The sequence below is a fragment of the Dermacentor variabilis genome, chromosome 5 (assembly GCF_050947875.1).
Source record: "Dermacentor variabilis isolate Ectoservices chromosome 5, ASM5094787v1, whole genome shotgun sequence".
Lineage (NCBI taxonomy): Eukaryota > Metazoa > Arthropoda > Arachnida > Ixodida > Ixodidae > Dermacentor > Dermacentor variabilis.
In genome coordinates, this window is record NC_134572.1 from 152786463 (window position 1) to 152806404 (window position 19942).

General features: G+C 46.4%; 1 protein-coding gene across 1 annotated transcript in view; it reads right to left on the reverse strand.

The window, feature by feature from the left end:
* Window positions 1-19942, reverse strand: part of Tbcd (tubulin folding cofactor D) — a 95694-nt gene that overhangs the window by 37441 nt on the left and 38311 nt on the right. The window contains exons 9-10 of the mRNA XM_075693650.1: window positions 19499-19791; window positions 13189-13350 (exon numbers count right to left, since the gene is read on the reverse strand). Coding sequence (XP_075549765.1) covers window positions 13189-13350; window positions 19499-19791 — 455 coding nt within the window. The remainder of the gene's footprint in view (window positions 1-13188; window positions 13351-19498; window positions 19792-19942) is intronic.

Consider the following 19942-nt stretch of genomic DNA (forward strand, 5'->3'; position numbering starts at 1 on the left):
AATTCTCCACCGAAAAAAAAAAAAAAACGTGTGTTGAGAAAATTGCACAAACAGGCCTGGAGTGCGGCCTGATCCCGGTGACCAGAACCGGTAACGCACTCTCTCACCAGAGCAGGATTGGCCATCCTGGTGCAGTACTTGGCCACAACCTCCTATATGAATACAACAATCAAACCCCGGCCCTCAGTCCCCAGCAGCCGCGAAGCAACTGACCACGGCGGCGGTCAGATCTGTAACGTTGCAGAGGGTGCTAAGAATACCTGGCTCCGGACAGGCCGCCATTGGAATCTGAACCTGGCAACGTTTAACGTTAGAACGCTATCTAGTGAGGCGAGTCTAGCAGTGTTATTGGAGGAATTAGAGGGTAGCAAATGGGATATAATAGGGCTCAGTGAGGTTAGGAGGACAAAAGAAGCATATACAGTGCTAAAAAGCGGGCATGTACTGTGTTACCGGGGCTTAGCGGAGAGACGAGAACTAGGAGTCGGATTCCTGATTAATAAGGAAATAGCTGGTAACATACAGGAATTCTATAGCATTAACGAGAGGGTGGCAGGTCTTGTTGTGAAACTTAATAAGAGGTACAAATTGAAGGTGGTACAAGTCTATGCCCCTACATGCAGTCATGATGACCAGGAAGTCGAAAGCTTTTATGAAGACGTGGAATCGGCGATGGGTAAAGTCAAAACAAAATACACTATACTGATGGGCGACTTCAATGCCAGGGTAGGCAAGAAGCAGGCTGGAGACAAGTCAGTGGGGGAATATGGCATAGGCTCTAGGAATAACAGAGGAGAACTATTAGTAGAGTTTGCAGAACAGAATAATAAGCAGATAATGAACACCTTTTTCCGCAAGCGGGTTAGTTGAAAGTGGACATGGAGGAGCCCCAATGGTGAGACTAGAAATGAAATCGACTTCATACTCTGCGCGAACCCTGGCATCATACAAGATGTAGACGTGCTCGGCAAGGTACGCTGCAGTGACCATAGGATGGTAAGAACTCGAATTAGCCTAGACTTGAGGAGGGAACGGAAGAAACTGGTACACAAGAAGCCAATCAATGAGTTAGCGGTAAGAGGGAAACTAGAGGAATTCCGGATCAAGCTACAGAACAGGTATTCGGCTTTAACTCAGGAAGAGGACCTTAGTGTTGAAGCAATGAACGACTATCTCATGGGAAACATTAAGAAGTGCGCAATAGAAGTCGGTGGTAACTCCGTTAGACAGGAAACCAGTAAGCTATCGCAGGAGACGAAAGATCTGATCAAGAAACGCCAATGTATGAAAGCCTCTAACCCTACAGCTAGAATAGAACTGGCAGAACTTTCTAAGTTAATCAACAAGCGTAAGACAGCGGACATCAGGAACTATAATATGGATAGAATTGAACAGGCTCTCAGGAACGGAGGAAGCCTAAAAACAGTGAAGAAGAAACTAGGAATAGGCAAGAATCAGATGTGTGCGTTAAGAGACAAAGCCGGCAATATCGTTAGTAACATGGATGAGATAGTTCAAGTGGCTGAGGAGTTGTACAGAGATTTATACAGTACCAGTGGCACCCACGATGATACTGGAAGAAAGAATAGTATAGAGGAATTTGAAATCCCACAGGTAACGCCGGAAGAAGTAAAGAAAGCCTTAAGAGCTATGCAAAGGGGGAAGGCAGCTGGGGAGGATCAGGTAACAGCAGATTTGTTGAAGGATGGTGGTCAGATTGTTCTAGAGAAACTGGCCACCCTGTATATGCAATGCCTCATAACCTCGAGCGTACCGGAATCTTGGAAGAACGCTAACATAATCCTAATCCATAAGAAAGGGGACGCCAAAGACTTGAAAAATTACAGACCGATCAGCTTACCGTCCGTTGCCTACAAAGTATTTACTAAGGTAATCGCAAATAGAATCAGGAACACCTTAGACTTCTGTCAACCAAAGGACCAGGCAGGATTCCGTAAAGGCTACTCAACAATAGACCATATTCACACTATCAATCAAGTGATAGAGAAATGTGCAGAATATAACCAACCCTTATATATAGCTTTCATTGATTACGAGAAAGCGTTTGATTCAGTCGAAACCTCAGCAGTCATGGAGGCATTACGGAATCAGGGTGTAGATGAGCCATATGTAAAGATACTGGAAGATATCTATAGCGGCTCCACAGCCACCGTAGTCCTCCACAAAGAAAGCAACAAAATCCCTATAAAGAAAGGCGTCAGACAGGGAGATACGATATCTCCAATGCTATTCACAGCATGTTTACAGGAGGTATTCAGAGGTCTGGAGTGGGAAGAATTGGGGATAAAAGTTGATGGAGAATACCTTAGCAACTTGCGATTCGCTGATGATATTGCCTTGCTTAGTAACTCAGGAGACCAATTGCAATGCATGCTCACTGACCTGGAGAGGCAAAGCAGAAGGGTGGGTCTGAAAATTAATCTGCAGAAAACTAAAGTAATGTTTAACAGGCTCGGAAGAGAACAGCAGTTTACGATAGGTAGCGAAGCACTGGAAGGGGTAAGGGAATACATCTACTTAGGGCAGGTAGTGACCACGGATCCGGATCATGAGACTGAAATAACCAGAAGAATAAGAATGGGCTGGGGTGCGTTTGGCAGGCATTCTCAAATCATGAACAGCAGGTTGCCACTATCCCTCAAAAGGAAAGTGTATAACAGCTGTGTGTTACCAATACTCACATATGGGGCAGAAACCTGGAGGCTTACGAAAAGGGTTCTGCTGAAATTGAGGACGACGCAACGAGCTATGGAAAGAAGAATGATGGGTGTGACGTTAAGGGATAAGAAAAGAGCAGATTGGGTGAGGCAACAAACGCGGGTAAACGACATCTTAGTTGAAATCAAGAAAAAGAAATGGGCATGGGCCGGACATGTAATGAGGAGGGAAGATAACCGATGGTCACTAAGGGTTACGGACTGGATTCCAAGGGAAGGGATGCTTAGCAGGGGGCGGCAGAAAGTTAGGTGGGCGGATGACATTAAGACGTTTGCAGGGACAACATGGCCACAATTAGTACATGACCGGGGTAGTTGGAGAAGTATGGGAGAGGCCTTTGCCCTGCAGTGGGCGTAACTAGGCTGATGATGATGATGAAGTTTCGGACGCTCGAACCCCCCGCCGTCCAATTTTCCGGACTTTTTGACGGACGGAAGGTCTTTTGGCTCCTCGCGCAGCGCCCTTGCGAAGGAAATCCACGTGCAGCCGAAGCATATCACCGCTGTGAACCACAACTAGCCGAATCTAGCCGTCACACACCGATTTGGTCTGGTCACGCTGGCTATGTTCATCGCCGCACTTCCGCCTCCGGCAGAGTTTTCGGAGCGGCGCCATTTTGTTTGTTTGTTTGCGCAGGCCACGTTTTGGCTAGCGTGGTGTGTGGTTGTGCTGTTGTGTCAAGTGTGCTCTGCGACGCTACGCCTAGGTGCTTCGACGCTCGTCAGCGAACTCCACTGTTCGCAACTTGAGGATTTCGCTTGCCTTCGATGGCGCCCACTCCGTCTTCGTCGTCCTCGCCGATGGCATCGAAGCGCGGAAAGCAGTACCGTCGGACGACGTGATCAACGACCTCCGCTCTGCTGGGGTTTCCATACCCACGGAAATAACTTTTGAACAGTTTGTTGACGCTGACAACGAGCTCGACTTCCGCGCTGAACTGACTGACGAGGAAATAGTCCGTCAGGTTGTGGGGGATTCAGATGACTCTGATGTTGAAAATGAGGAACCAATGCCTGCGCCGCCTACAGCGCCGAGTTGACGCGAGCACCGTTGACTCTTTCATCGGTGTACAGTGCTGACATGACCCTTGCTCAGATCGAGGCGAATATGATCGCATGCAACCGGAACGCCGTCAAAACAACAATCAACAAGTTCTTCAAGCCACTGCAGCAATAACACCGGCTACCCGACGATGCACATGTACATAATAAACCGGCAGTCGGCTGCATAGAGAGTTTTTGAACGCCTCTTTTTATAGCCACTTCACTGATGCTGTGGCAGGGTATCGGAAGCCTGTTACTTTGCCCTTTACCTCTAGATCTGAGAAAAAAAGAAAAATTGATGCGTTTTTTTTTGCATGCTTTAATTTTTTCGGACTGCCTGAATTTTCGGACGTTTTTACGTTCCCTAGAGGGTCCGAAAAATCGGTCGTTGACTGTATATCGACTGTTATTCCGTTTTATCCTGCTGCTTTTCCCTGGGCCATGTCTTGCAAGACCCTTCTAGCTTTATCGCTAGTTACAGAAGGAGCCTCTGTATCCTGTTCATCACTACTTCGAATGAAGGTAGAAGAGAAATTACAGACAAGCTTTGGCAAACGGCAATTCCCATACATATACCTAGTCTATATTTGCACTAAAGCAGCAATAATTAAAACAAAAGTTGTTTTACACATTCAATAAAACGGTACTTGTGCATCTCTGTCCAATTTATGGAAAAATAATTTCTTGACTTTACCCTTGAGAATGATGTGGGTGGAAGAAAGGTTTCGCTTGCACCAGGCTTTGCTCTGCTCGCACAGTCGCATCTGAATAGTAGTAATTTCATTATTGCGTACTGCTGCGCGGGCTTTGCTCGCTTGCGAAACTTGCTCCAACTGCAAGTACCGTACCTCTGCAAGCATTTGGCAGCTTTGTTCACATCACATTGGGAAGTGTCTGGCAGGATGACACCGCAATTGTAACAACTCAATGGCCCAATTAGTGCGCGGTGTTTACGCGGAAAGTTATTCGCGCTGAATCAACCAACAACTTAGCAGCAGAGCGTAATTACGGCGTTTCGGGAAAATGCCTAGACTTGGCTGCAACAAAAGGACAAGCTTTTTGCGTGCGCAGGATCATGAATGTCTTTCCAGGGACCCTAAGGAAGGCAGGTAACCTGTCATTGAAGAAGTTGTGGAAAAGTGGGTGAGAGAACAGCCAGACAAAGGCCCAAGCGTGTCCTACGAGGACATTTAAGTGAATGCTCACATTGTCGAAAATGAACTGAAAATTGCCCGCAGTGAGTTCAAGCTTTCAAAAAAGTGGGTGATGAACTTTATGAAGTGGAACAGGCTGATTCTCAAGAAGTGTACCACGGTTTGCCACAAGCTACTTGTTGCCTATGATGAGAAGAAGCCTTCTTGGCATTCTTTCCAGGCGGTTTGACTCCTATCCTTCAGCCTCGTGACGTGGCATTAAACAAGTCGTTCAAGGATCAGGTGGCGGCACTCTACAATGAGTAGATGGAACAGGACGATAAGCCCCAGTCACCGACGGCTTGCGCGAAGTGGGTCAGCCCTGTGGCAAAGTGGGCATGCGAAGCATGGTACGGTCTGCCTGACAACATAGCATGAAAAGCTTTTGTAAAGTGCTTTGTAAGATGCCTGCAGAAACCCAATAAATGCACTTTCTTTTTCTCCTATATCACATCACTCGCCAGCGCATGCCCGGTACGATCGACTTGCCTGTTCTGTAGAAGCAGGCAGTTTTAGCAATAGTTATCAGAGCAGCTGCCAGAACCTGCGTCCTTGATGACGATGGAAAAAAACGTAATACAGTCGAATCTCGATAATTCGAACTCGAAAAGGCCCGAAAGTTTGTTTGAATTAAAAGAAGGACTTGTTCTTGAAGTATTCGTGCACCATAATGCGATACACGAACGGTGCGAGTCGTGAAATATTTTGGCACGCAAGCAGACAGCGAGCGAGGACCAAGAAACTGCCCACCCCAGCCAACGCTCGCTTCCCAATAATGGCAGATAATGAAACTCCAGAGAGCAGGCTAAGCTGCCGCCGGGCCGGTGGGACTAGTGGTGCCGCAGCGGACAGCATCGAAGGTGCGGGAGTTACGAGGGAGTTTAGAGGGAGGGTGAGGGGAGCATAGTTGAGAGGAAGAAGCGAGGGAAGCAGACTTGCTTTCCCGTCAACTTGATGGATGGTGCTAATTACCTCTGCCACCAAAGCAGCGGAGTTGTCAAAGCAAGACTGGGCCTCTGCTGCTGCTTCGCTCTGCGTGCTCGCGTGCTTCTTCCTTCGTATGCTGATAGATTGACACTGTGTTTACGTTCTTCATTGTGCGTTCTTAATGCGAATCCTGTCTTATCAAGACGACGACATCATTGCCACCTCTCATAATCACGCTGGTGGGCTCCCCTGTTGTGGCGACGCTGCGTTCAAAAGACAAGGAGAATGAAGTACTGGGTGTCACCTTCGTGTCCTTGTATTCAGGGTGTCTTGTCATACACAATCGGATATGGTGCACTGTCTCCAACAACCTTTCCGTCAGGACGTATCGGTTTAGACTCGTCATCGCAAACAAAACAAGTGCAAACGAGACCAAAACAAGCGCAAGCAAGAGCTGACACGAGCAGACGATAATGTGAAACAAGCGGTCCAGCTGAACCAGACGAGAGTATGAATTGAGCAGTCACCAGGTTCCCATGCATACATAACTGTAGAAACCGGTCTCATTGGTTTTCTCCAATTGTGGCTTACTTGCCGCCGCGAAACGTCGGGCCAGGACCGATCCCTCCCGCGGTGCATGTTTTGCCTCTAGTGTGGCTGGGGCTGGGGCTGGTGCGACACAGAAATGGCGACCTTGCCATTTGAGAGAAGGTGAAATTACCACCTAATTTTTTTTCTTAGCAGATGGCGTTGAGGGGCCTCTCCTAAGCTTTTCCTTTGTAGTGGGGTCAGAACAATGCCAGTCGGAGGTGCTGTCGCGTGACTTGGCGCACTGCTGAAAGCATTGTCGGAGGGCGGTATGTTTGAATTAACCATTGCAAATGCTTGTGCGTTCGAATTACCGGGTGTTTGCCCCCCCCTGGAACACACATAACTTTGACGGGACCACAGCGTCAGTTCGAATAAACTGGAAGTTCGAATAAAGTGTCTTCGAATTAACGAGAATTGACTGTATGGTAATGATGTTCTCATTCTGTGTAACCGTTGTGAAGACAAAGTGGAGTTCGCCTTGAGCCTTTACTGTATAGCCAGGGCACGCATGGTGATCCATCATTGGTCAGGTCGCGTCGGGCTGCAAAATTGCAGTCCATGGAGATCTTTTACACATACTACAGGAAGTCGAAAATTGATAAGTTCAATGATTGATTGACCGACTTACTTATTGATAACTGATTCATTATTAGATTATGAGTAATGGGGCTATGAGAAATGCCGTAATAAGGGAGTGGAGGCAGGGAGCTTCGGATTAATTTCGAACCCCATCAGGCTCTTTAACATGCGCTTAAGTCTCAAGTACGCAAGCATTTATGTATTCCACCTTTCTCGCAATGCAGCCACAGTGTCTCAAAATCAAACTCGCAACCTCGTGCTGCGCAGTGAAAGGCTACAGCCACAGAGCCCCCTTGACGATCAAACTTTTGCTCATGATGGTACCCATACAGGAAGTCAAGACAAATCTTGGAGCTAGGGTTGCCACCTGCCCGTTTTCTGAGCAGCCCGGCCATTTTTAGACAGTGGGCCGGTTGTCGATCCGCACCCTCGACCGGCCGTCATTGGCCAGTTTTTGGGCCACTGTATCACGATTATTCTTTTTTGTGTTTTATAAGCATCAATTCAACAAATATGACAATAAATGTTTGTCGGCAAAAAAGAAAGTCTTGAATTATACAAGCACCGCGAAGACATGCAAGCAGAGAAAGTTTGCAGGCAAGTGTGCTCCCAGAGATGGAGGGGGAGGGAAGAGAGGAAGAGGGGTAGGCACAACACACAACGACACGACCACCGGGTTGGCAAGATCTCGAGGCAAGTTCGCTTCAAGTATACCGATCATTGGAATAGAGCGAAAATCAGCATCAGTGGTTACGTGCTTCCTTTGCTTCCATCACGAGCACAAATTCTCCGTCTTTGAAACAGCGAAAATTACGCCAATGCATGTTCCAGAAAGACTGCAGGCCTCAACCCTAGTCCGACAGCTGGCTCCTGCCCATGGACGACGACGCTACAGTCGCAAGATGCCCCTTATGCGCAAGCACATTTACGGTAAAATTTGATGGCATTAGCGCTGTCAAGCATCACATTCGTCAACGCAGAAACATAAGCAGAAGAGCTTCGCCCTGAAACAGTTGGCTGCACTCGCGAAGTTCTTTGCTCCAGCGACTTCTAGCGCAGGAGATAATGTGACTGCTGCAGAACTGGGTGCCATCTTCTACGGGATCAAGCACAGCTACAGTTATTTGTCAATGGACTGTGGCAGCAAATTGGCCCCAAAAGTCTTCCTGGATACAGACGTCGCTTCCAGAATGCGACTCGGAAAAATAATTGGAATATCTGATGAAAGATGTACCGACGCCTTATGCCGCTGAGTGCATACGTAGTCGAGAAGCGTTGACTCAGCAGGTCACAACCTTCTGTTTGCTCTCTCCATGGATGCCTCCAACAAGGGAAATAGGGGAAATAGAAAACTTTTCCTCGTTGCAATGCATTTCTACGATGTGAATGGTGCCGGAATAACAGACGCTCTCATCAACTTCTGTGAGCAGGTGGACGCGGCTTCTGGAGGCACCTGTGAACTCTTGGCAACAAGCTTGGAGAAGGAGGGCCTTTGGAGTGAGCTGCTGTGTATAGCGCAGATAATGCTTCCGTGAATTATGGGAATCGTAACTCAGTTTTCCGGCAAATGCAGAAAGTTCAGCCGAACTTGTTGAAGGGCAATTGTAACTATCATGTTGTGCACAACAATGCCAAGCATGCAGTGAAGTCTTTTAAAGTTTGATGTCAAAACCCGTGCACTAAAGTTCTTTAAAGAATTTTCTTCTAGCTCGAAATGTGTAGAGGAATTGAAAATGTTTTTCTGACTTCTGTGACCAGGAATATAGCAAAGTGCTGGGTCATATTTCGATCAGCTGGTTAAGCTTATTTACAGCCTTAGACAGACTTATTAAGAACTGGACACCCATTGAGTCATTCAGTCACGTCAGGGCGATGAGGAGTGCGAAAAAATAATCCGGAGATTTATTGGCAGCCTAGCCAATTGACTTTGGGAGTGTGTCCTGCTTCCGGAGTGCTACATGCGATTCATGCACTCGTTCCGTGCAATGCTTTCATTTGGCAATCCTCGCCCTCGAAAATAGTCACCTTGAGCTGACAGAACTTTACACTGTAATGACTAAGCTCAGGAAGCTACCGATTAAAAGAAAAGATATGTTCTTCGGTGTAAAGGCTAATCAGGGACTTGAAATCCTTCCTGACGAACAAGTTGCAATGCTGGACTTTATGAATGTCTATGACAGGTCCCTTGCGTCCCTTGAGAGAACTCCCCATTTAAGAGGCTCGCTGAATTGGATCTGCTGGGTGCAATATGCACCCAGCATATCAGTCGTCATGAACGCAGGGGAGCTTTTTGGCATAAACATTGAAGAGGAAGGTGACAAACTGTTCTCAGAGCTTTGTCTTTTGAGGGATGCTCTACCTGGATTTCTGGGATATGACGAGAAATCAAGCCCGATCTGGCTCAAATCCTTAAAAGAGGTTAAGTGCCCCCATTTGCAGAACCTAATGGAGCATGTTTACTCCATTCCCTTGCTGCAACACATTTGTGGAAAGCGTCTTTGTGTGATGGGGAACTTGTGGACGGATGAGAGAAATCGACTAAGCGTGTCAATGGTTAAAGCAGAGCTCTTTGTGAGGTATAATATGGTCTACAACTGCGAAGACTTTATAAGGACGGCGAGAGCAAACAAGCAGCTCATCAGAGCTGCCAAAGAGAATCTCTAAGTACAGTAGAACCCCGCTGTTACATTCTACGTTCCTCACTGCTGCGTTTTCCTGGCTGCTACGTCGTTTTCATCCAGTCCCGGCATAGCATCCAAAGGATCCAATGTATAAGGAATCCCGCTGTTACATAGTAGCTGTGAAAACGTTCCCGCATGATGTGTCGCAACCTGAACCTGCCTGGGCTAAAGTAGGCAACGCGCTCCAACCGCCATTTTGGCTTTTGACGAGTTCTGACCGGGCTTGGCTGGGCTTGGCTATGAAACTGGCTGCAAGAAGCCGCACGCCAGTTCGAGAGCCCGCCACTAGGTGGCCGTTCGTGAAAAATGCTCTCACTATCATCACTGTGATTACAGTCACCGCATGGTTTGTTGGACGCATGGAGGAAGGAAACTGAGGAGAGGCCCTACCCCCTCCGTGCGCTAGGAGAAAAGTGTGGAGGAAGTGACGTAGTACGTTCTCCTTTTTTTTTGCTGATTTTTTATTTCTTTGCCGTAGCAGCCATGCCTTTTGGGCCACAATGGTGGCTTTGTTTTGGTTCTGTGCGCTCATACGCGTTGCTCCGCAGGTTTTGTACTGTGGCAAAGGCGCCGTGCGGGCAGGTTTGCGTTGGTATTTGTGTTTTGTTGCACTGCGTTATCTGGACAGTGCACTCCCGATGTTGCTGTGGCCAGGTGGGACAGAAGCAACTAAAATTCGTGAAATGAACGCGCATGCAATGCTGTGCGCAATCTACCGCGCCACGGCAATGGCTATGGACTAAGGAATATCCGCAGGAAATTTTGCCCTTTTTCGCGAAATCATGCTAACGTGCTAACGATTGCTTAGTATTGCTGCGGAGCACGCGCGTCCGAGCAGCCCGGCTGTGCGCAGCGCGGTGTGGTTTCGCGAGAAATGTAAACAAGAGAGGAGAGCTGGCCCAATAGGCGGAGCAACACCAGGAGCAACGCCAACTTCCGGCTTCACTTTAGCTTCACAATGAGTGACGTCAGGGTCTCTCCTTAGTTTCTTTCCTCCGTGGTTAAAAGGGTCGACTCACGGAGGAAGGAAACTCAGGAGAGGCCCTGACGTCACCCTTTGTGAAGCTATAGCTAAAGGGAAGCTGGAAGTTGGCGTTGCTCATGGCATTGCTCCGCCTATCGGGCCAGCTCTCCTCTCTTGTTTACGTTTCTCGCGAAACCAAGCCGCGCTGTGCGCAACCGAGCTGCTCGGACGCGCGCGCTCCACAGCAATACTAAACAATCGTTAGCATGTTAGCATGATTACGCCAAAGAGGGCAAAATTTCCCGCGGATATTCCTTCGTCCGTTGCCATTGCCGAGGCGCGGTGACGACGAGGAGCACGAGCCACATGATGCCGGGGAGTTGCCAAATCCTAGCTTTGGAAAAGCCGTCGCGGCTCTAGACCTCCTCCGCAGGTACGTCGCACCTCACAGCGACGCTGACAGCAATGCGGCCTTCCAGGCTATTGAGAAACGTGTGGTGATTTCTAGCGAGCGAAAGAAACGGCAAGCCACCATTTTAGACTTTTTTGAAATTCTAAGCGCACTCTGTGGAAATAAATTGTCTATAGTTGAAGCTGCACTTTTTTCATTCATTTTCGGAGCTTTCCTCACTGTTGCGTTTTCCCGGCTGTTACGTTTTTTTTCCTCAGTCCGGTGAAAAACGTATGAACGGGATTCCACTGTATACATTAACGTTCCACAAATAAAAGAAGGCGAGTATATATAATTTTACCTTTTGTTTTTCTATGTTGTTTGTATACTGCATATTATTGCGGGTGTATGTATATATGAACAACAGATACATTGTGGTACTATATGCATTGTACACTATTTGACGTTCGTTTGTATGTATGATGTCGCTGGTCTGGTGGATTCAGATGCAAAGAAGAGCTTTTTAAGGATGAAGTTCGTGCAGTTACTTCGCAGTGCAGCACATTCGGAGCGGTAACCAAAACCTTAGTCACTTTTGGTAAACACATTATTCCATTCTCTGGTACTTTTATGCCAATCAGCAGACTACCGTACTTACTCGGTTCTAACAAACAAGTTTGCTTGTATGCACAAGCAAACATGAACACATCTCACTCAATGACTGTGGAAACTCTTTAAATGTTGGAGTGAGGAAGTGCGGTAGCAGAAGCGCGAGAATTGACCTTTGTGCAGCCTCTCGCTTTGACACGAACGACGCAATGAGAACACGGTGTGCCTAGATGCATAGACTCTTGTCTCCGTTGCAGATCGCTTTCAAGATAGAGGCTGCACGGCCGCATCGTATGTAGCAGCCGCCGGAGTAGAACGCCTCTTCTGTTTGGGCCAGTCCCGCATGCAAGTTCGGGAACTCCGAATGCCCGTGACGCAGCCCGATTTCCGTCCGTCTTCGCACGCGTGATTGCTTGCCTTTTAATTGCAACATCGTGATGAAATAGGCATGTCTTTGCAGCCGACATTTCCATGCTGATAGAGCAAACACAGAAAACGGGAAGACAGACGGTGCACTAACTTAAGCCAAAGCAAGCACTGCCTAAGCACACACACTGCAGCACATGGCGAAAGCTATGGCAGCTAGGCTCCAAGTGCGTACGAGACGGCCATCTTGAAATGCCGATGGCAATATGGTAATGCAGATTTAGGGTCGTACTCGATTCTAATGCGCACACAATTTTTGAACCCGTTTTAGTGGGAAAAAACGTGCTCATTAGATTCAAGTAAATACGTACTAACTACATGTTGCGTTTTTTGTGCACATGTACATTATGTTGATTTCTTGTTAGGAAAGCAACGGCACAATAAACAGGATTGCATATCAAAGACTTAACATGGCGTCTTTTTTTCACAATAAACTCAACCTTCTGCATAATAACCCCCCTACCATCCCTGCAGAAGGGCCGGTTTTTCTTTTTGGGGAAAGGTGGTGACCCTAGTTGTAGCCCATCTAAGTTGGTAACTGCACAGCAATAATCTATTATAATTGAGCAATTTTGCAGAAATAAAATGTCTTCCTCTCACTCCCAAAGATCAGACAAAGGGTCAAGGTTAAAAAATCCTTGCATAAGAAGCAGCGCCAGAAGTGGAGAGAGAGAGAGAGAGGGCTTGAATGCAGCAATGTGCCCGAGTCCGCTCCCTTGTCCCATTTTTCAAGCTGTTTATCGCATGATGAAGCTAGCTTGTCCCTTTCTTTAATCTTAATTTCTGCGACTTTACGTGGCAAAACCAGCATGAGGCACGACATAGTGGGAGCTCTTGATTAATTTTGACCACCAGGGTTCTTTAACGTGCCCCTAAATCTAAGTGAGCTACTTCATATTTCATCTCCACTGGAATACCTCTGCCTAAATCGAACCCATGACGTCGAGCTCAGCAGTGTAACGCCATAGCCACTGGGCTACTTTGGCAAGTGCTTAACAACAAGCTCACCTTTGCGTTCTATTTGGGTTAAAAAATATATGCTTACCAAGAATAGGCCGCGACTTGTGAACAGGAAAATGGACAGTAGAGAGCTTGTATATGAACAAGCAAAAGGCTTCCTTCATAGGGTCTCCTCCAAGGCCCTGGAACACCTTGCTTTCCTCATAGCTTGAGACCAGCTCTTTCAGTGCTTCTACAGTGTCATCACCTAGAGAGGTCAGTTGGTGAAGAGTGAGAGAGGCATTAGAAGACCCGTCAACCTTAGAAGTTGTAAAACGCTGCAGTCAATGCCAAAAAGATAACATTTGGTGAAAAACACTTGAAATTGTTTCCTAATTCAAATGTTAATATATTTGCAGAGCTCGTTTTGTATGCGTGCTTTGGGCAGGCACTCTGGTCTAAAGTAACGGCAAGGATGGTCTGCGCCACGGACATACGCAAATGTTCAAGAAGCTTAATCACGAAACATTCAGAGAATTCAATTAGGGTGTGCGTATACCGAATAGCAGATTTGGAATCGAATATTGAATTGGATCAAGAAAAAAAAGTCATATATCAGCAAATGTCCCACAAAATTTCATGCTTACAAATTTCGAGCAAGAAAATATAGGGCTGCACATGCCAAGGATTCTCCTAGCATTGCAGGACAAGGATGACACAAGCTATCAGTAACTTAGGTAGTACACAGAAATCAAGATATACGGTACGGTCTACTCTTACTAAAGGAAACACCAAATTAGTATGGTGGCATTGATTACAGCTCAGTCGTAGTATATGAATGTCTGGAAAATAGTTTTTTGCTTTATCAACAGAATTTCTGATGAATAGAATGAAGTGCTCTTTTTCCTCTGAAACTAATGAATTAGTGACGCCCTGTTGTACTGAATACCATTGAGGCTCTCAGTTTACCCTTTCACGGTTGATTTTTTTCACCATATGCGACCGCCCAGGGTTGATTTTCTTAAAATGCAAATTCCAATTTTTCTGAGTGACCTAGTTAAAAACATTCACCTTAATTTTTTTAGGGTGACTGTAAAGTGAGAAAAAAATACTTTGCGTTGGTATGTATGTATTCTTTATTTATGAATAACAACAATAAAAAAGGAAATAAACTTATAAGAATTAAAAATTCCATGTATTGTTATAGTTCAAGGCTTAGAATATGCGCACGCGAGAATATTTCGCAAGTCTCAAATGTTCCTGCTCTTACACTAATATTTACGTCCATAGCGTAATCGAACTGCATAGGTGAGTGCACTCAAGAAAACTGTGTGGTTGTGTGCCTGTCAAAAAAGCAAAACGTGTGACAAACTTCCGCTAGTCTTCATCTTATCGCCAACCAGATGCAATTAGAGATTGTGAGGCTCCCCCCCCCCCCCCCCCCCCCCCCAAAAAAAAAGAAGAAAAGGAAACGCACGCACTGCGGCATCCTTCCTATGCTCACCCCTGTGGGCACTAAGCGAGCAAGAAACAGGCGGCCGCCCTTTGAGCGATAGCCATCAGTTTTGCGAGCGCAAGAAGCCGAAACCGCCCATGGAACAAAACCCAAACTGCCGCCCGCCCGCGCGTTGCCAATGCGCGAGCGGTAGTTTATAGATGCGCTGGAGCAAACTAGCTCTAAAACAAACCCTGCAACGAAAACCGAGAGAGGCAGGCGCGAGAAAACAATTCCCTGTATTCCCACATAGTGGCAGCACATGCTAGGAAAGAAAAAAAAAAATTGGAAATTGACGCACTTTTTAAATGTACAGACGGTGCCGTAAACACATGGCATCGACCATTTTGGACTTGTTCGCGGCGCCGTTTATTTATACGTCATTGACCCTGAAAGGGTTAATGTGAACCTGCGTTTTTCTTTGCCAATCTTTTATTTATTGCAAGGGAAGTATTGCTTACTAGTTTTTCTCTAAAATACAGAAGGGCTGTCCCAACTTAACAGCAGGTGGTTTATCGTAAAGTCAATCTGTGCGACAGACAAAAGGACTGTGCATAACGTGACGCGATCTCTACTCCGTGCATAGCTGCCCCCGATGGTGAAGAGCGGGCACCATCCACGCCATTTCAATGTCAAGTTTGGCGCAATTTGCCACCTATAAAACATTCTGAAATCTGGAAGGCCAGGGCAAGTTCGTGTGACACTCGCTCCCACTTACTCCTGTGTTCACATAAACGCATGCAACCGGCCACGGCACTTACACACCTGCTATGTAAGTGTAAATCCAAGCTAGTTTTGTGATGAATTGCTCGAGGCTGCAATGTGCATCTGAAATTGCAATGCGATGTGCAATGTGCAAGAGACCAATGTGCATCTGCGAATGACATTGGGAACAAGAGGCCAAGGTACAGTGCGTCACAAAGGTGACGGCCATGAACAAACTGTTGCTATCCCGTGCACTTGCTTTCATTTGCAAGGCAGTTTGTCAGCTTTCTGAGTGTCGCGTGACTGCTGCGAATAGATCTGCACTTCTTCATCACCCCGCTGCAACACAAGTCGGCAACGCCGGATGAAGGAGCACTGATTAGGCCCAACAGCCTAGGTGGTTTAGCCACGATGAAAATTCACCGCTAGCCATCGCGGTACAACGGGCTGCAAACTGTTGCGATTGCTTGCCACTGATATGTTTATATGGGGTGGCTCATCAGTGACTGGTCCCGAGATTAGGTGTGCGGGTCGTCGCCGCATATCTAACACAATCTGTGTGACTATCGGCGAATGATTAGCAACATCTTAGCGCATGCTTTTGCAGTTTACAAAACATGTGCTGCTTTTGCTGCTGTTCCCTCTGTCTGTGTCGCGTTATCATTTCAATTCGTCTTGTCGACCCAGGGCAACCTTGTGCCTACAGAAGTGGCCCTGGCCGATGCGGCACCTTTCTGTAAATTTCAGTGTTCGGGCGCTATGTGTGTGATCCCTACATCGAGCCGACATCGGGGAGCGTACGCAGTGACAAAGTCAGCTACTACGTCAGCAGGGGCAGCCCGTCTGCGGCGTATTCGGCGCTCCTTTTTCACTGAAAATGACGTGAGACACTTGCTTGAGCCTGTCGAACACGAGGGGCTCCGTGGCTCACACGTGTGGCACTGCACGAGCCTCTACATCAAACACAGTAAAGGACCAATTTTTCGGACACATCATTTCTCGGACATGCCCCATAATTTGGACGACTTTGCAGCACTGCCATAGACCCCATAGAGCCTGTGTACAAGGATGTCTGACATTTCACACGCTGAAACACTTCGCTGTCCGATTCTCCTGACCTTTTGCCGTGAGTGCAGGTTCGAAACAGCAATAATCAAACTACCACTGCCACCATTCTGATTATCCAGCAGCGTCGAACCAACGCTCTCTGACGCCGATTCGCCGACAGCCGCAGCCATCGTGGCAACGCTATAGGCTTAGCTGCTGCGACGTTCGCTACCAAGCTTCCTGCTGTTCGGTGCTGTGCTTTTCATTGAAAGAATTCGCTGCTATCAGCGATGGCGCTGACACCGCCTTTGTAATCCGCGCACATAACTTTGAATCGCGAAAAAAAAAAACACACACACACGGCAAAGGTTAAAAATTGCAAAATGTCGGTTCCCAAAAGTCGGCTTCGCGGCAATACAGCATTGGTACGCGGTGAAGCATACGAGATGTATTGCGGTGAAGCATATCAAGACTGGAAGGGGGCCACTGTCATGGGACAGTACGTATTCTTTAGTAAAGCATGCATTTTTCGGACTGCCCGATCTTTCGGATGTTTTCGCAGCTCACAAAGGAGTCTGAAAAATCTGACACCGACTGCATATTGATTATTTGAAAAATCTAAGAGTAGTATTCAATTCACAAATAGAATTATTCAAATGTTCACTACTGGATTCGATTTAGTGATATTTGAACATTGCACATCCTTAAATTTAATGTTACAAAGCAACAAGCGGGCTACAACGGATGACTTGGGGAAAGGCTTCCAGAATTATTCCGACCATCCGGAGTTAACGCACACCAAAACTTCAGTGCTTGAGCATTTCTGCATTCCACCTACTTTGACCTGTGACCTCAAGCCAAGCATAGCATTAGTTTTACATACTAAGCATTATAATGTGCTGACCACGAGGAACCAACATGGTTTTCTGACGTGCTGGTCAATTTGGTCAACATATTTGTTGGCAACAGCAAGATATGTTGTGTGACAGCTCTTGGCAACAACAGAAAAAAAGTACACTATAACCTTGATGAAATAAACATTGATATAACAAATTACAGCATTTAATGAGGTAAATGTACAATTTACCTTGCCAATATTAGTGTTGAATTGATATAAGATTTTAATGAATACCAGATGTGACGAAGACATTTCCATGTCAGACATGACGAGTTTTGACTGTACAGCAAAGAAAGGAGTCCTGCTATCACTAGCAGCGCCGTATTTTCAGCTGGTTTCTAAGTGACATTTTTGCCCAAATGTTGGCCAACAAGTTGTTGGCACCTATCTGAGAACGTCTCCTAACATATGTTAACGGTCTTATGGCACAGTGCCGCTAACAGTATGTTTCTTGCTTGTTTTATAACAGCGGATAGCTTTAGCTTGTCTATGTCTGTACTGCCATTTAAAACATTGTAATACTGCAGATGTAGCTGTCAGCACCTTGTCACAGAGGCGCCATCTTTTAACGTTGAGTTCAATAAGAATGTGTAATACTATTACTGCAATGACAGGCCATGTGCAATTTAGCCGGTGGTGTAGAGGTGTCACAGCAACATAGATGTGAAGGTATAGTAATGCCTCTTCTTTTCCTTTGACAAGAACCAACTTAAAACACAATAATGTCTTTCTGATGCTCTGTGGTTTGACAAACCATCACAAGACATCCCTAATATCGCTGCTGTCGCTGTTCATGTCTCTGCTACTTTGGTATTCTGTAAACTGCAATGCATACATACTATACCAACTGACTACAGCACTAACACTGGCTGACTTTGAGCCCAGAGAGAACATCCCTTTGAAGACCATTTAAGCAACAATGTAGCATATTTAGTCAAATGTAGGCTCATACTTTTCTTTACAAAAATACCATATTTACTCGCATAATGATCACACTTTTTTGTCGGAAAAATTGATGCAAAATCAGGGGTGTGATCATTACGTGGGTTAAATTTCCTGCGAAAAGAAAAAAAAGATGTTTTTTTCTTTCTGCGTTTGCTGCGGGACACCAAAACAAAAATGGCGGCCGGCAGAGCAAGCCGAACATGCCGAACGCGATTTTTTTTCTTCTTGTGAGTATATTACGTGCATTGAAACAATTTCTTCCGTATCAGTAATGAATAATATCGCTAATATCGGCAAGTTTGCGGCAATAACGTAGCCATGTCCACTTTGAGGGGACAGAAACAGATGGGCGCGATCTTAGCTGCCAGTGACATAGAAACACATGGCCGGCATGCTGCGGAAATTGCGGCATCTGTCTTCCCTACTATCCTAATACGGCACATTTCCGCTAAGGGTGGGTGAATATCTTAGCTGTGTTACAAGCGTCGGCGTATGAATAGGGTACACATTTAACGTATCAGTGTAAACATGGCTACTATCGTTGCCGCTCGCGATTTGTTGCGTGCCCACGAGTGCAGATGAGAAGAATCGAAAGGCACCTGTTTTGTTGTTGTTGACCACAACCATTATAAAGCCTGCACACAATAAAGGCAAGTTTGGTTGCAGCTTTTTTTTTTAGTCATGGAAGTGCAGAAAGTGATGAAAGTAATGAAATGAGGCATCTACTTAAAGAATGTTTGGTGTGTGCAAACTGCTTGGTTTGTCTTGAAGAGTTGTTCGCGTAGCATTCGACAGATGGTAAGCGCGATCAATAATAGCTAGACTTGGCACACGACATATCGCTGCCGCAAGTCCGGGGTGCTATCATTACACGGAAAATTAAAAAATCGAATTTTGACGACAAAATTCAGGGGTGTGATCATTATGTAAGTGCGATCATTATGCGAGTAAATACAGTAACTTATGAAAGTAGAGGGTCAGCTTAGATTTGAGGATGCAGTTTGGAGGAAACGGCCACGCACTGTCGACCACAAGACAGGTCAACGCCACAAGGTGGAAAAGATGCTGCCAATTTTAGCTGGGGACATGGGATTAAATTCCGGCTGACATCATAACGCGAGAAACCTGAAAGCGCACCATCTCGACATGTTCTTTTGGCAGTCCAGTGCCCTTTTTCATTCGGCTTACATTCCAGGAAACCTCTCTTTTTTTCTGACTTTTCCGAAATCCAGGGTCCACCTAGAATTCACGCTAGCACAGACTGGAATACATACTCAAGCTGACCCACTTCTAGTGAACTACAAACAGACAAGGGAAGAGCCTTACCTAAGGCATCGTAGACACTTTCACCCCTCTTCTCGCCCAGCTCGCAGAGTGAGTGCACGACTTCCCCAATAGACAGCAAGGCTCCCAGCTTGTTGTTCAGGTTTCGACTATGCAATGCAGCCAAGAGCTTGGGCATGCAGGTCTGCCTCACAAAGCCAGGGTCATCCACGGTGAGCTTGAACAGCGCTTGCGAGCAGAGCGTCCTTATGTTGGGATCCCAGTGACCCGACTTCTTCTCCACGAGGTGCAAAATGAGGGGCTGCGTGTAGTCCATGAACTTGGCAACCTGCAGGCTGTTTTACATTTCATGCAAGGTTGGCCAAGTAGGAGTCCTAGCAAGCCAGTTAGCAAAACTGTTGAATTTCACTCGCAACAAGTTGAATAAAACTTGGAGATCCAGTTATTAAACGGACCCTAAACCACTGTTTGAGCTTGGAAATTTGC